Source organism: Hyperolius riggenbachi, chromosome 12, assembly GCF_040937935.1.
Source record: "Hyperolius riggenbachi isolate aHypRig1 chromosome 12, aHypRig1.pri, whole genome shotgun sequence".
Taxonomy (NCBI): domain Eukaryota; kingdom Metazoa; phylum Chordata; class Amphibia; order Anura; family Hyperoliidae; genus Hyperolius; species Hyperolius riggenbachi.
Window position 1 is genome coordinate 154,055,999 of NC_090657.1, and position 14,855 is coordinate 154,070,853.

Genomic DNA, 14,855 nt, shown 5'->3' on the forward strand with positions numbered 1-14,855 from the left:
ATGGACAGAAGAATAAATGCATGCCTGCAGTACCAGTTTCTATTCCTCCTGCTACAATATGTGGTCAGGAAGAGTCCTCAAGTCAAAAGGACTATTGGGCGTCTCTAGCTGGTGCACTACAAGTAGCAGTGCACATAGGAAGCAGCTACACAGCACAATATCACAATACAGCTTACCTAACACTGTTCCTGTATCTGCAGCAGCATCTCATGTCCCGTCACTGACTGTAGGCAGAGTGAAAATGACTGCCGGGGTCGTGCCTTTTATAAGGGGGGAGTGGCCTAGTTGGTGATCAGGTCGGATTGGTCATCCTGTCCCCCCTGACTTGCTGGTGCGAACAGCCCATATTGTTCGCATCTAATGCGAGCTGGCGAATGGCAAATGTTCATCTGGAACCGTTTGCCTGACAAACAGTTCTGCCATCACTATGGACCAGCAGTGTAAGTGTTTTAAACCTGTGCAATAGTGTGGGTTGCTTTTCATGCTTCTTTTTATAAACACTTGCTTCCCATCCTGGGACTTCATCCACAGTGGGACTGTTTTATCACAGACACTGAAGTGCTGGGATCACCATCTCTGTAGGAGAAATGTGTCATAATACTGTATATATAAATGGAGAGCATGTGCTGATGCTTGATGCTGAGCTTGAACCTTGTGTTGGAACTATTTGTATGGTACGGAACAGTGAAAAATGGCGCACAGCGTGGACAGATAAAAATAATGCCCCATTAACTTACATTATCAAATGATATTTATCGTTTTAAATGTTAAAAAATGGCGCAGACCTTGTGAATGTAATTTATCGTTTTAAATCCTGCTTTTTTTTGTCCTGCCTGAACGTTATTTATCGTTTTAAGCCCTGCTTTGCAGCCATTTGGAAAATGTCTGCCCGCAGAATTTAACGTTTGATAGCAAAGCCCCCTTAAAATTTGCAAGGAATGTTAAGAAGAACAGTGGGAACAAGAGGAAAAATTTTTTTTCAAAAAGACCTTTTATTTTTTTTAGAAAATTGATTTTAAAATTCTCCTTCTGACCGTGGGAAAATTAAATGCCCGCCGACTTTCGCGGTTAATAGCAAAGCCCCCTTAAAAGCTAGAAACACCAAATTTTCAAGTTATGTTAAGAAGAACAAAAAGACAGTTCTTAGGGAAAACAGCAATGGTGAATGGTGACAGGTGGGGGCCGGTGGGGGACAGGAACGACAGCGGGAGCCGGCAGTATTCGTGTCCAATGCGGACACTCTCTCAGCTATACTAAGTATAGCGGAGAGCTGCACGGGGGACGTTGTGTGTGTCGTCTGTGATCTTCAATCAACTTAAGAATATTGCAAGTTTAGAGGATATTAGCGTGGGACCTTTTCCAAGGATATTGGCGTGGGAACATTTTTTAAAGGTACAGGTAAATATTTCAGAAGATCGCAAGATTAGAGGATATTGGCGTGGGACATTACCGAGGATATAGGCATGGGAACATTTTTTAAAGGTACAGGTAAGTATTTCTGGTTAACTACTTTGGCCTTTTGGATGTATAATATACGTCCAAAAAAGGCTGCATGTGCACTTCCGCCCGCTCCCGCGGCCAATAGTGCGCGTGCATGCGCACTCTCGGGCCACGGTTTGTTAGCTAGGGAATCAATGAAACGGGACATGGTGCCCGATCATTGATCCCTTTCCCCAGCAGAAAAAGCGACGGCTTCTCTCGGAAGCCTCGCTTTTTCTGCCTCTTACATCCCCACAACGTCCCTCTAAGCGTACATGCTTAGAGGGATGTAATGTAAACAAACTTGTGGCCAAATAGTAAAAATACATCTACATGAAAAAAAAAAACATATTTACATAAAAAAATTACTACTTACATCCCACCCTCCAAAAAAAAGCTTTTAAATAGTGATGGATGCAAAACGGAAAAAATGCACTTTTATTTCCAAATAAAATATTGTCGCCATACATTGTGATAGGGACACAATTTAAACGGTATAATACCCAGGACTATTAGGCAAATACAGTACAATACGTGGGTTTTAACCTCCTTGGCGGTCAATTAAAACCACCAGAGGGCAGCGCAGCAGTTTTTTTTAATTTTTTTTTTTTTTAAATCATGCAGCTAGTCTAGCGCTAGCTACATGACAGCCGCTGAGCAGCGGCATCCCCCCACCCCCTCCGATCACCTCCGGCGATCAGGCTCGTCAGGAAATCCCGTTCTGAACGGGATTTCCATTAGTGCTTCCCCGTCGCCATGTCGATGGGCGCGATGACGTCACCGACGTCATGGACGTCGTGACGTCAAAGGAAGTCCCGATCCACCCCTCAGCACTGCCTGGTACTGATTGGCCAGGCTGTGCAGGGGTCAGGGGGGGCCACCCTCTAACGCGGCGAGCGACGGCGAATCGCGGGGGAGCGGTGGCGATCTGTGAGTTCACGCAGCTAGCAAGGTGCTAGCTGCATGCAAGAAAAAAAATTACGAAAATCGGCCCAGTGGGGCCTGAGCAATCCTCCTGCGCGGCATAGCCCGAGCTCAGCTTGGGCTTACCGCCAGGAAGATTAATTATGGAGGCATGTATTTATTTAAAGCTATAATGGCCGAAAACTGAGAAATAATGAATTTTTTCAGTTTTTTTCTTATTCTTCCTGTTAAAATACATTTACAGTAAAGTATCTCTTAGCAAAATGTACAACCCAAAGAAAGACTAATTGGTGGCGGAAAAAAACAAGATATAGATCGGTTCATTGTGATAAGTAGTGATAAATTTATAGGTGAAAGAATGGGAGGTGAAAATTGCTTGCATGCATAAAGTGAAACACGACTGAGGGCTGAAGTGGTTAATTAAGAACATTAAAGGACTTCTCGCTGTTGCGTTTTTATTTTGTTTAACCCTTTATGGAAATAGGTACTCATTTCTCCTGGGAGGGGGTAGGCATCTGGGGTCCGCTTCTTAAAGGGGACTCCCAGATGCCACCATGAAACCCCCCCCCCCCGGGAGTCATCGCTCCCACCTCCTCCTGGGGCACCGGAGGTGTCCAATCCATGGACAAGGGCTTCGGGGGGAGGGGAAGGCTTGGCTGCTCCTCCCCCCAGAGCTCCCCATACCATGGACCATGCGGGCTGGTATAGCTCAGGGTGCGAAGCCCCAGTCAGCTGGGGCTCCGCATGCTGGCTTTCCCAGCCTGCATGGGAGACAAGGGGTTACAGAGGCTCAGTAGGGGGGGGGGGGGCACGTCATTTTTTGGGGGGGGGGGAAATTTCCCACTACCAGCACACAAAATGTTTTTTATTTTTTTTAAATATTGTTTCCCACTACCTTTTTAACATATCCTGTTAATTTGGTGTTGCTAGGATGTAAGGGGCCTTTGATATTAACTGCTAAAGTCGGCAGGAATTGTTTCCCTGAGAACTTACGCATTTAAATGTAACTTTTTTTCCTTTGAAACATTAAACTCGATTTTCTCAAAAATGATAAGGTCTTTTTGAAAATGTTTTCCTCTTGTTCCCACTGTTCTTCTTAATATAACCTGAAAATTTGGTATTTCTAGCTTTTAAAGTGAACCAGAGATGAAGCACCCTCATGTATTTTACCATAGAAATCAGTGGGAGCATTAGAGAAAACATTTACCCTGCTCTCTGTTTCATCCTCACTGCTAAAAGTGTTTGTTATCTAGCTGAGATAAGAATCCCGGACTGAGCATTGAGTCTGGCTTTGCTATAATGACTCAGCTATAATGATTCCTGAGCAGAGCCAGCAGGGGGCAGGCTTGGACTTGAAAAGACACCAAAGAACACAGTCTGAGCTATAATCATTCTTTAGCAAAGCCAGACCGACTGCTTAGTCGGGATTCTTATCAGAGGTGATAACAGACAAATTAAACAGAGAACAATGAAACAAAGAGCAGATTAGGCGTTTACTGTCATGTTCCCACTGATTTATAAGGTAAAATACATGGGGCTTGATTCACAAAACAAAGTTTTACGCGCGCTAAGTCCCATAGGCTTTAATGGGCACTTCGTGCGGTGCGCCCTGCGCTCTGTGCAGTACGCGCGTAAAGTTTTACGCGCATAAAGTTTTGCGCGCGTAAAGTTTTATGCGCGAAAAGCTTGTTTAGACGTGCTAAGGGGGTTTTCACAGGCGTGCTAACAGTTAGCACCGCTTTGTGAATCAAGCCCATGAGGGTGCTTTATCTCTGGTTCTCTTTAAAGAGACTCTGTAACATTAAAAAGATCCCCTGGGGGGTACTCACCTCGGGTGGGGGAAGCCTCCGGATCCTAATGAGGCTTCCCACGCCGTCCTCTGTCCCACGGGGGTCTCGCCGCAGCCCTCCGAACAGCCGGCGACTGTGCCGACTGTCAGTTCAATATTTACCTTTGCTGGCTCCAGCGGGGGCGCTGTGGCGGCTTTCCGTTCCGAACTACACGGAAATACCCGATCTCATTCGGGTCCGCTCTACTGCGCAGGCGCAGGAAACTTGCGCCTGCGCAGTAGAGCAGATCCGACGGCGATCGGGTATTTCCGTGTAGTTCGGAGCCGACAGCCGTCAGAGCGCCTGCGCAGGAGCCAGGAAGGTAAATATTGACGTCACCGCTGCACGGACTCCACGGAGGGCTACAGCGAGACCCCTGACGGATGGAGGATGGCGTGGGAAGCCTCATTAGGATTCGGAGGCTTCCCCCACCCGAGGTGAGTACCCCCCAGGGGATCTTTTCATGTTACAGATCCTCTTTAAGGGGGCTTTGCTATTAAACGTTACAGTCGGCGTGCGGACATATTTTCAAATGGCAGCAAAGCAGGGCTTAAAATGATACATAACGTTCAGGCAGGACAAAAAGCAGGATTTAAAACAATAAATTACGTTCGCAAAGTCTGTACCATTATAACCTTTAAAACAATAAATATCGTTTTAAACAAATATCGGGCGGAAGCGTGTGCCATTATTTCACCAGCGCCATTTTTCACTGGACGTGTATGGTATTATATTTCTCAGGTAGCATTTGGGGTTTCACTGCTGCATCATTCATCATATCCGAGGTGATTTAAAAAAACCTAGCTTTACTTACCTGGGGCTTCTTACAGCCCCTAGAGGTGTGTGTCCCTCACTGCAGCTACGGTTTTCTCCTGGGTCTCGCTGGCAGCCTATGCAGTATTGTTGACCCTAGATGGGTCAGCATCTTCTGCGCATGTGCGGGCATGCGCTTACACCATGCGCAAGAAAGCCCACGTCATTGGGAGTGTACTGCGCCTGCACAGTGGTACTGCACAGGCGTAGTATGCTCCCGTTGACTTAAGCGCATGCGCTGAAGTTGACGACCCATCGGTGTTCGGCAATACTTCAGAGGCGGCCAGCCGGACCCGGGAGAAGACCAGGGCTGCACTGAGGAACACACGTGACCTCTAGGGGCTGGAAGAAGTTCCAGGTAAGTAAAGCTAGGTTTTTTTTTCAATCGCCTCGGTGGTTAGAGGACAACGTGGTTAGAGGACACCCGAGGCGAAAATAAACGAATGAAATAAACGATTGTATCTATCTTCCTTCTCCTAAAAATGACTTTTTAAGATAGTCCCCAGTTTTATTTTATGTTCAAATCTACTTTTTAAGTTTTAACTCTTTTATTGTTTTTGCTCAATGACACATTCATTGAAGTATGCCAGAGCTAAAATCTATGAACTATTGATCCTTTTTATCTCTTTCCTGCTCTCAGAAGCCATTTTCTGCTAGGAAAGTGTTTTATAGTTGGAATTTCTTATCAGTGAGGGTCACACTGTAGCCACTTCCTGTCTGAGTCAGGACTGAGTCAGCCAATTGCATACCTGATATTTAACTCTTTCAGGGAGAGAAAGAAAAAAAGGAACACAGCCTCGTTATTTGTGTGCTAGGCACTGTACATACCCATGTCTATCTCATCATGTCACATGTCACCACGGGTATCCTTTAAGAATAGTCTTGCAATTTTGTAACACTTGTATTTTTTTTTGTCCTACGTAATGTTAACTGCTCTGCAATTAATTTTTTTGGTTTCTATTACAGCCTTAGGATTTTAGACCTAACTCTTCCTAAAGTGTCACTGCACCTTCTGCCAGGCATTGGTGTTTATCTTAACCTATACACCAAAGTGGCTCTTAATGGTAACAGGTAAGAGCAATAATGGCCCTTATTAACTTTTATTCTCCTAGGTGATATTTTGACACCTTTTCAATAAAATGCCTTTCAAGCCACCAGCTAACAAAAAAAATACTCTGAATAATATTGACAGTTCTTTTTTTACCTACCTTTTGCAATTGCTGAAAGTTATTTTAAAACAGAAAATGAAAAATGTTCTCCTAGGACAGGGGTGTTCAAACATTTTGGACCAAGGGCCATATTACCGATCTTAACATTGCTAGCGTTCCGATCTAGTAAAATTAACCACTTCCGGCAAAACGGACGTTCCTCTTTGCAGAGCAGAGGATTAAGATACAGCCGCTGGTGCCACGAGGGGGGCACATGTACACGCGCACCCACGTACGTGCATAAACGCGTACTTTTGGCCACCTATGGGCGGTCGGGGAGTGGTTAAAGATGCTCTCGCCATGTCCCCTTCGGTGTGCAAGTTCTAATGAGTGGTTGCTGCTGCTGAGATAGTGGTGACTGCTAATTAGTGGCTGCTGCTGGCGTAGTGGCTACTGCTGGCATAAGCAGCTACCCATCACTTATCAAGTCTAGGTCCATGTTTCTGTTCTTCTCCCCCCTCTGCTGTTCCTCCTCCTCAATCAGGACTTCTGCGGCTGTTTCCCAGAGTGCCATAGTAATCACTATAGAACTACAAAATGGCCGACATATTTTCCAGTGTATACCAAGTATACACTCCAGCGGCCATTTCTTTGTAGTCCTATATTATTACCTATGGGACTACAGGAGAGCGGAGAGAGAGGCAGAGTGATGACACAAGATGGCCCTAAAAATTGATGCATGTGGCACCGCAGCAACAACCTACGGGCTGCATGCAATTCAAATCTCACAAAAGCTTTGAGGGCCACTGGAAAAAGCTCGGGGGCCACATTTGGCTTTAGACTCCCTGTCCTAAGAGAAAACTTAGAAGAAAAAGTGAACTGAAGAAGGGCCATTATCTTTTCAATACTTACTAATGCTTTCAATGCCTACTAAGGATATTTTACAGTTTTAACAAAAAATTGTTATGGCGTCATTAATACGAAACTTGCTTATAGAAAAAAAACCTCTAAATGACTCTAGGAACACACTCTATTCTACAAAGCAGTCTAAGGCCTGGAGCACACTTGGCTGCAGTGCTTTTTAATCACGCAAGCACTATGTGCAGTGATTCCTAGGTATTTAGCATTTGCGATTGGTGGCGCTTTAAATCGCTGTACAGTAAACTGTACAGCACTTCTGATTGCTGATTTGTCACTTTTTGTACCTGTAAATAAATTTAGTTATAGTCACCAGGTGTCCCGATGTCCGGATTCAGTCCATAGCCCCGTCCTCTAGCGGAAAAGGTCATAGGTGCTTCTCAAGGACCAATCAGAGAAGTGCCTGTGACCTCTTCTGCAGGGCTACGGGCCGGACATCGAAACACTCAGTAAGTATAACTAACTTTATTTACAGGTACAAAAAGTTTGGCCCCCAAATCGACGCAAAATGCCTTTGAAAAGCGATTTTGCAGCGCTTAAATACTTTGCATTGAGCGCAAACTCGCCAAAAATGCTGCATGTTCTGCAATACCGATGCTCCTAATCGCACTTGTGGGTTATTATTATTTAGTATTTATATAGCACTGGCATCTCCCGCAGCGCTGTACAGAGTATGTTGTCCCCCTGAGGGGCTCACAATCTAATCCCTGCTATAGTCCTATGTCTATGTATGTATTGTAGTCTAGGGCCAATTTAGGGGGAAGACAATTAACTTATCTGTATGTTTTTTTTGGAGATGTGGGAGGAAACCCATGCAGACATGGGGAGAACATACAAACTCCGCGCAGATAGTGACCTGGCTGGGATTTGAACCGGGGACCCAGCGCTAAGGCGAGAGCGCTAACCACTACGCCACCGTGCTGCCCAACGCCACCGGGTTCAACCCCATTAGAATACATTGCATTAACATATAAAACACAGAGCTTAAAAATAAAAGGAATAAAATCAGAAAGTTCTTACTTAGTTAGCTGAGCAGTCCATTTGAAGCATGAAGAAAATAGTCCAGTTTAAAAGTAGGCATTCAGTTTAAAAGTCCTTTGTACACTGCAGGCGCTGGCTCTCCTTAGCGCCTGCATAGACGTTCCTTAGTCGATGGAATTTGGAGAACTGGGAGGAGTTCCTTGCAAACGCTTTTTACTGACCAGAGTTTTGGGGCGGTCACTACCTGGAAAGTAGGTGTGTTTGAGGCAGGGTTACCTCCTGGCAGTCAGGTTGCCACCCACAGACTTGGAGCAAGGAATGTACCAATTATTAATAATTTGTGTAATTCCGCCCCAGATGGGTGCATCGCAAATCCGAGATCATATTCATAAGCAGCATGCGACTCTGTATTAAATGAGACTATACACACCTAGTCTGTCGAATTTGCTCTACGCAGGCCGGATAAAGTGGTCTCTCTATTGATTCCTGATAGCCAGAAAATTATAAATCATGTGAGTGATAGAACTGATTTCTGGGTATCAGGAAATGTGTTTGTTGTCTTTCTGTGCCAAACCCATCTTGAATTATTAATAAAGTAAATGTTCCCATTGTGTGAAGCTATAAGCTTGGAGGGAAATTTGAAGTTCAACCAGTTTGAGCTGGTTTGGTGGAACATGAGCTGTGTGACCAAATGGCTGCTGCCCAGGTGGTCTGGCCACTTGTGAATTCTTTCCTGACCTGAACAGGATGTGGGGGAGGGCTGCCCTCTCTCAGTAAGAGAGAGGGAAATTGACATCTATTGTGCATTTACCCAAGACTGACAGGAACTGTGCACGACCATGCGAAAGTCGATGGCGATTTTGCGCACGACTTTCCGTAATATTCGTCACATCTCCCCCTACCAGTCGGACGCACAGAGTGAGTCTGCCAGACCCGCTCTACGCGCCGCTTAGCTACTGAACGGGTTCTCGACTTCTTATCTGACTGCCCTTTAGACAACTCACCAGAAGCATAAGGCCTCATGGTCCGGTGTGTCCCAGTGGCCGCTTTGCTGACGGTGCGATGCACACCAACAGGCTTACCTCTAAAGGCCTGGCTGGGTTTGCGTAGCGCTTCCTGTAAGGTAGAGAGTCATTGGCTGACATCCGGGTCACTTCCTGACTCTCGGGTGTCAGCCTGCGAATCTGGAAGCAGCGTGGCATACCCCTGCTCTAACTGACTACACCTTGGCACAACATTTTGGTCAGCACAACCTAGGTGGACATTAGAGCACATTTTAAAAAACGAATCAGCCTTTACCGGGGTGGCGAGGCTTGCCCCTTCTCCAGGAAGGATAGAGGGCGGACCTCTGGGCAGTTTTGCACTGGGTTGCTTCTGCAAGGGGAAAACATGCAAGGGTGAGACAGGGAAGGTGCGGCCTGTCTCCACCAGCTGTTTGTAAACAGCAGGCAATGGTGGAGCACTCTGGCTGTCATAGCAGGAGGGGAGGTCTAGGCCCCCAGCTGCCTGCTCTGACACCTGGCCTGCTTCCACTGCCAAGCACGGATATGACCCAGGCAACACAAGACTGTTACCTCTTAGGTTAGAGGCAATCACACTTAAACATAAATCATTTTTAGTAATAGGAGATTCAGCATGAAATCTATTAGCAACATCTGGTACAACATTAACATCCCAGTTACGTTCATTTTTCACATCATGTACACAGGTATCTGGAACAACAGTGACAGGTTTAGAATCAGACAAACCGTGATAAGACAGCTGTCCATTAGAAACAGGTACCGCTTCCTTGCCTCCTTCCCTAGGAGGGCTAGGTACCATTACCCTTGCTGCCTCCCTCTGTCCCACCCCAAGCTTGTACAGTACCTGAGTGGGTCCAGACTGGCAATCCGGGGTGTTGATCACAGGTTCATAAAAGGATCGTAGGGTGCCAAGATCAGTGCCCAACAGCACAGGCACTGGGATGTCATCTGTCACCCCCACAACTTTTGACTGGCGGCCCCTTCCCCAATCGAGAACAACACGAGCTTTGGCGATGCGTGCGTGTGCGCCACCAACTCCCAAAAGTGTGACACGCTCATTAGGCAGGAAATTCTCCCTGGCTACAAGATGAGAGCGAACCAAGGTAAGCTCTGCGCCTGTGTCGCGGAAACCAACAGCGATCTGGTCGTTAACTTCCATGACTTGATGATTTCCGGAAAGTTGAGGATTTGCTGCTCCCATGACGAGGTAGGCGTGTGCAGTAGAGGATGCGCTAGCCACTTCTGTGCTAGGCTCTGGAGACGGCGTCCTCACCTCAGGGCAGGCAGACTTGAGGTGTCCTCGCTGTCCACAGTGGTAACACTTCGGAACATATGTGGCATCAGGCGGATGAGTAGCAGGTGCAGCATCTGGCCTCTGTGGCTGTGGGACCCGATTCCCACGGTTAGCAGGGGGAGGAGAGCTGGGTCGCATAGGTCTCCCCCCTCTCCAGCTCTGGGCTGGAGGTTTGCGGCTGTCCGGCACACGGGTGGCCACAAAAGTGTCTGCAAGTTCTGCGGCAGTTTTGGCGGATTCAGGCTTCCGCTCCAAGACAAACTGCCGGACATCTGGAGTGCAGCAGTTCAGCAACTGCTCCTGCACGATGAGGTCCTCCAGACCTTGGTGAGAGTCTTTTTTGAGGCCCCGTGACCACTGCCTGAACACGGTCAGCAGGCGACTCTCCAGGTCTGTGTAAGAGTCGGTGTGGCCTTTCTGCAGGGAGCGAAACTTTTTGCGATAGACCTCTGGGGTCAACTGGTATTTGGCGATAATTGCAGCTTTTATCGCCTCATAGTCATTGTCTTTCTCAGCGGGTAAGTCCACAAACGCCTCAAGCGCTTTGTCCCGCAAGTTGGGTGTCAGATATCTCGCCCACTGCTCCTGGGGCAGATGATGCTGATGGCAAGTCTTTTCAAAGGAGTGTAAATAAGTGTCCGGGTCGGTTCCCTTCTCCATTTCTGGGAATTTAAACTTTGGAGTCCCAAACGGGCCTGCTGTGGGCCGGGGTTCCGGAGCACTTTGCGAGGGATTTTGGCCTTGCGCTCGCAGGTTGGCCATTTCAAGGTCATGTCTGCGTGCGGCTGCTCTCTCCTCTCTTTCCGCTTCTCTCTCAGCAAACCACCGGCGCTCGGAGGCTTCCCGTTCTGCCTGCTCCCGGCGTTCTGAGGCTTCTATTTCCGCCTGGCGCTGGCGTTCTGCACGGTCAGCATTTTCTCTGACAATCTGCATGTACAGCTCAGGATTTGTCTCCAACAGCCTTTGTAATCCAGGTTGCATTCCAGCATCAGGAACTCAGAACAGGTTGGCATGGGCGGGCTCCTGCCGGCCACCATGCTCCTCAGCAGTTACAGCGACCGGTTCAGACGCGGTACCGTTTTCCTCTGGGTCTGGAAGTGGGTTGCTTTGCTCCAACCGCTCACTTTCCTCTGCCCCAGTTACAGCACCGTCTGAACCAGGAGTGTGCTCTCCCAGCATCTGCTCCGGCTGGGTATTCAGTCGCAACAAGTCCTCGATCAATTGCGATTTCTTTTTTCTATAAGTCACAATGCCTTTTTCCTCACACAAGTTTACTAGGTCTGCCACTGACATTTTCTTGTATCTTGCTGCAGCCACTTTTGCCAAATAAAAGATAGGATAGCAAAAGAGATTGGGGAGGAACTCTGTGCTACACGTTTAGTCTATATAAATGGTAATGCACCGGTTATCGACCACAGATTTTTGATCTGTTCTGGCAGGTTAATCAAATAACGTTGCCGTTGATGTTTTGAACATACACAAATCCCAAAAAGCTGCCAAACAATGTCACAGACCGCTAGGCCGGTCTGTGGGTGGGTCAGTCGATCAGCGTCAGAAATCCTCTTACACGGTCATTTGTTCATCACGAAGGGTAACCCGCGTTCGCAATTTGATGAACTGACTCGCGAAGGGAGCGTTCTGATACCAACCGAATCACTCCACACACATATACAATTCAAAGATCTGCAACCAAGCGAGTTACACAGCCCGCTACTGTAATTTTACTAGGACTTCGAGAACGCTCTATTAACCCTTAGCAGTATGCAGGAACCTGGGTCAGATCGTTATATCTGGGCCGGGTTCTCGCATATGGGTTATAAAGGTGTACTTCTATTAAACACAGGGTAGCGAGTTCAGGAGAATAGGTACGGTTGTGTATGTTCAGCAACAGGTCATAACCGCTAAACGATTTTTAAACGTTTAATAACACAAATGCATTACATACAGTTATATACACCTATTAACATATAAAACACAGAGCTTAAAAATAAAAGGAATAAAATCAGAAAGTTCTTACTTAGTTAGCTGAGCAGTCGATTTGAAGCATGAAGAAAATAGTCCAGTGGAAAAGTAGGCATTCAGTTTAAAAGTCCTTTGTACACTGCAGGCGCTGGCTCTCCTTAGCGCCTGCATAGACGTTCCTTAGTCGATGGAATTTGGAGAACTGGGAGGAGTTCCTTGCAAACGCTTTTTACTGACCAGAGTTTTGGGGCGGTCACTACCTGGAAAGTAGGTGTGTTTGAGGCAGGGTTACCTCCTGGCAGTCAGGTTGCCACCCACAGACTTGGAGCAAGGAAGGTACCAATTATTAATAATTTGTGTAATTCCGCCCCAGATGGGTGCATCGCAAATCCGAGACCATATTCATAAGCAGCATGCGACTCTGTATTAAATGAGACTATACACGCCTAGTCTGGCGAATTTGCTCTACGCAGGCCGGATAAAGTGGTCTCTCTATTGATTCCTGATAGCCAGAAAATTATAAATCATGTGAGTGATTGAAGTGATTTCTGGGTATCAGGAAATGTGTTTGTTGTCTTTCTGTGCCAAACCCATCTTGAATTATTAATAAAGTAAATGTTCCCATTGTGTGAAGCTATAAGCTTGGAGGGAAATTTGAAGTTCAACCAGTTTGAGCTGGTTTGGTGGAACATGAGCTGTGTGACCAAAAGGCTGCTGCCCAGGTGGTCTGGCCACTTGTGAATTCTTTCCTGACCTGAACAGGATGTGGGGGAGGGCTGCCCTCTCTCAGTAAGAGAGAGGGAAATTGACATCTATTGTGCATTTACCCAAGACTGACAGGAACTGTGCACGACCATGCGAAAGTCGATGGCGATTTTGCGCACGACTTTCCGTAATATTCGTCACAGTCGTGACCGTACCAGGGCCCCCTGGGCCCACCCTCAACCACAGTATTAGCTCTTTATTGGTCCTTTGCTGGTAATACTTACTTCTTTAGATGCTTTAAATAGTGGTAATCATTAACAAACTGTTTCCCATCCCCCTCTTGCACCTCTGATACTGTAGTTGTCATTGGCAGGTTTTTGTGCACTGCAATTGTTATGTATATAGTGATGGAGGGCCCAATGTAAAACTTACACTGGGGCCCATAGCTCCTTAGATACGCCACTGTGTGCACGTGCATACATCTGCAATGGCATGCCATATCCCTGGATATTTCAAGGGCCGCCAGTATACAGCATGGATTCATTTCCTCCTGTCATTTGCTGCTTTCAATCCTACAGACTTGAAGCTCTTGAGGGACGAATAAAATGGTGTGAAGGGCCAGATTCGGCCCACGGGCCTGGTGTTTAACACCTGTGTCCTAACAGCTTAATTCAAAGGCCATTACTCCATTCTCATACTTCTTGATCTGTACTATACTTTAAACACTATTGAGCACAATCTGCTCCTTAAAGGGAACCAGAGACGAAGCACCCTCATGTATTTTACAATATATCAATGGTAACATGACAGTAAACGCCAACGCTGTTCTCTGTTTCAATCTTCTCTGCTAAATCTGCCTGTTATCAGCCCTGATAAGAATCCCTGAATGAGCATTCAGTCTAGCTTTTCCTGGAATGATTATAGCTGAGTCAGTCTTCTGTGGTGTCTTTTCAAGCCCAAGTCTGCCCCCTATTGGGTCTGATTTCCTGCTATTTATCCTTGAAGCAGCAAAGCAGAGTCACAAGGGGGCAGGCTTGGGCTTGAAAAGACATCACAGAAGACTGACTCAGGTATAATCATTCCGGGAAAAACCTAGACTGAATGCTCATTCGGGGATTCTGATCAGGGCTGATAACAGGCAGATTTAGCAGAGAAAAATGAAACAGAGAGCAGGGTAGGTGTTTACTGTCATGTTCCCATTGATATATATGGTAAAATACATGAGGGTGCTTCATCTCTGGTTCTCTTTAAGTATTAGGGGATCTCACTTTTTCTTGGATATCCTTCTATCTAGAAGGCCTTTTACTTATGGTCTCTCTTGTTCAAACCATATCTCCTCTCTGAACTGTGCATTAGAAGGATGTGCTGGAAAAACAAGTCCAATCAATGCCCTAAAAACATAAATGGCTTGAAGGATCTGCAACTAACAACAACTTTGTGCTTTATACCAACAACAAAACACTTGCACTTTTCTCTTATAGGACCCAAAGCACATAGGCTTTTCACACATCAATGAATAGTTGTGTTTTGTGATAAATTACAGGGTAAAAACTTATGTGATCATAAATGCCAGAGTAAACAGGTAGCTTTTTAGTTTTGATTGGGTTTGAGCTGTCTTGATTGGGTGTGGTGAGGCGTTCCAAAGGGTAGGGGCAGCATGACAGGATGCTCTGGCTCCACAGGACTTCTTCAGAGGTCTGTGAAGTCCATCCCTTGACAAGTCAGAAATTTGGTGGCAACAAAGGGGAACTACAAAATCATTAGGCATGCGAGTTTGATG

The 14,855-nt window shown here is 46.4% G+C and overlaps 1 protein-coding gene across 1 annotated transcript in view; it reads left to right on the top strand.

Moving 5' to 3' along the window:
• LOC137542351 (BPI fold-containing family B member 4-like) overlaps positions 1 to 14,855 on the top strand; it is an 86,744-nt gene that overhangs the window by 15,425 nt on the left and 56,464 nt on the right. Inside the window, exon 5 of the mRNA XM_068264191.1 lies at positions 6,012 to 6,116. Within this exon, the coding sequence (XP_068120292.1) occupies positions 6,012 to 6,116 (105 nt within the window). The remainder of the gene's footprint in view (positions 1 to 6,011; positions 6,117 to 14,855) is intronic.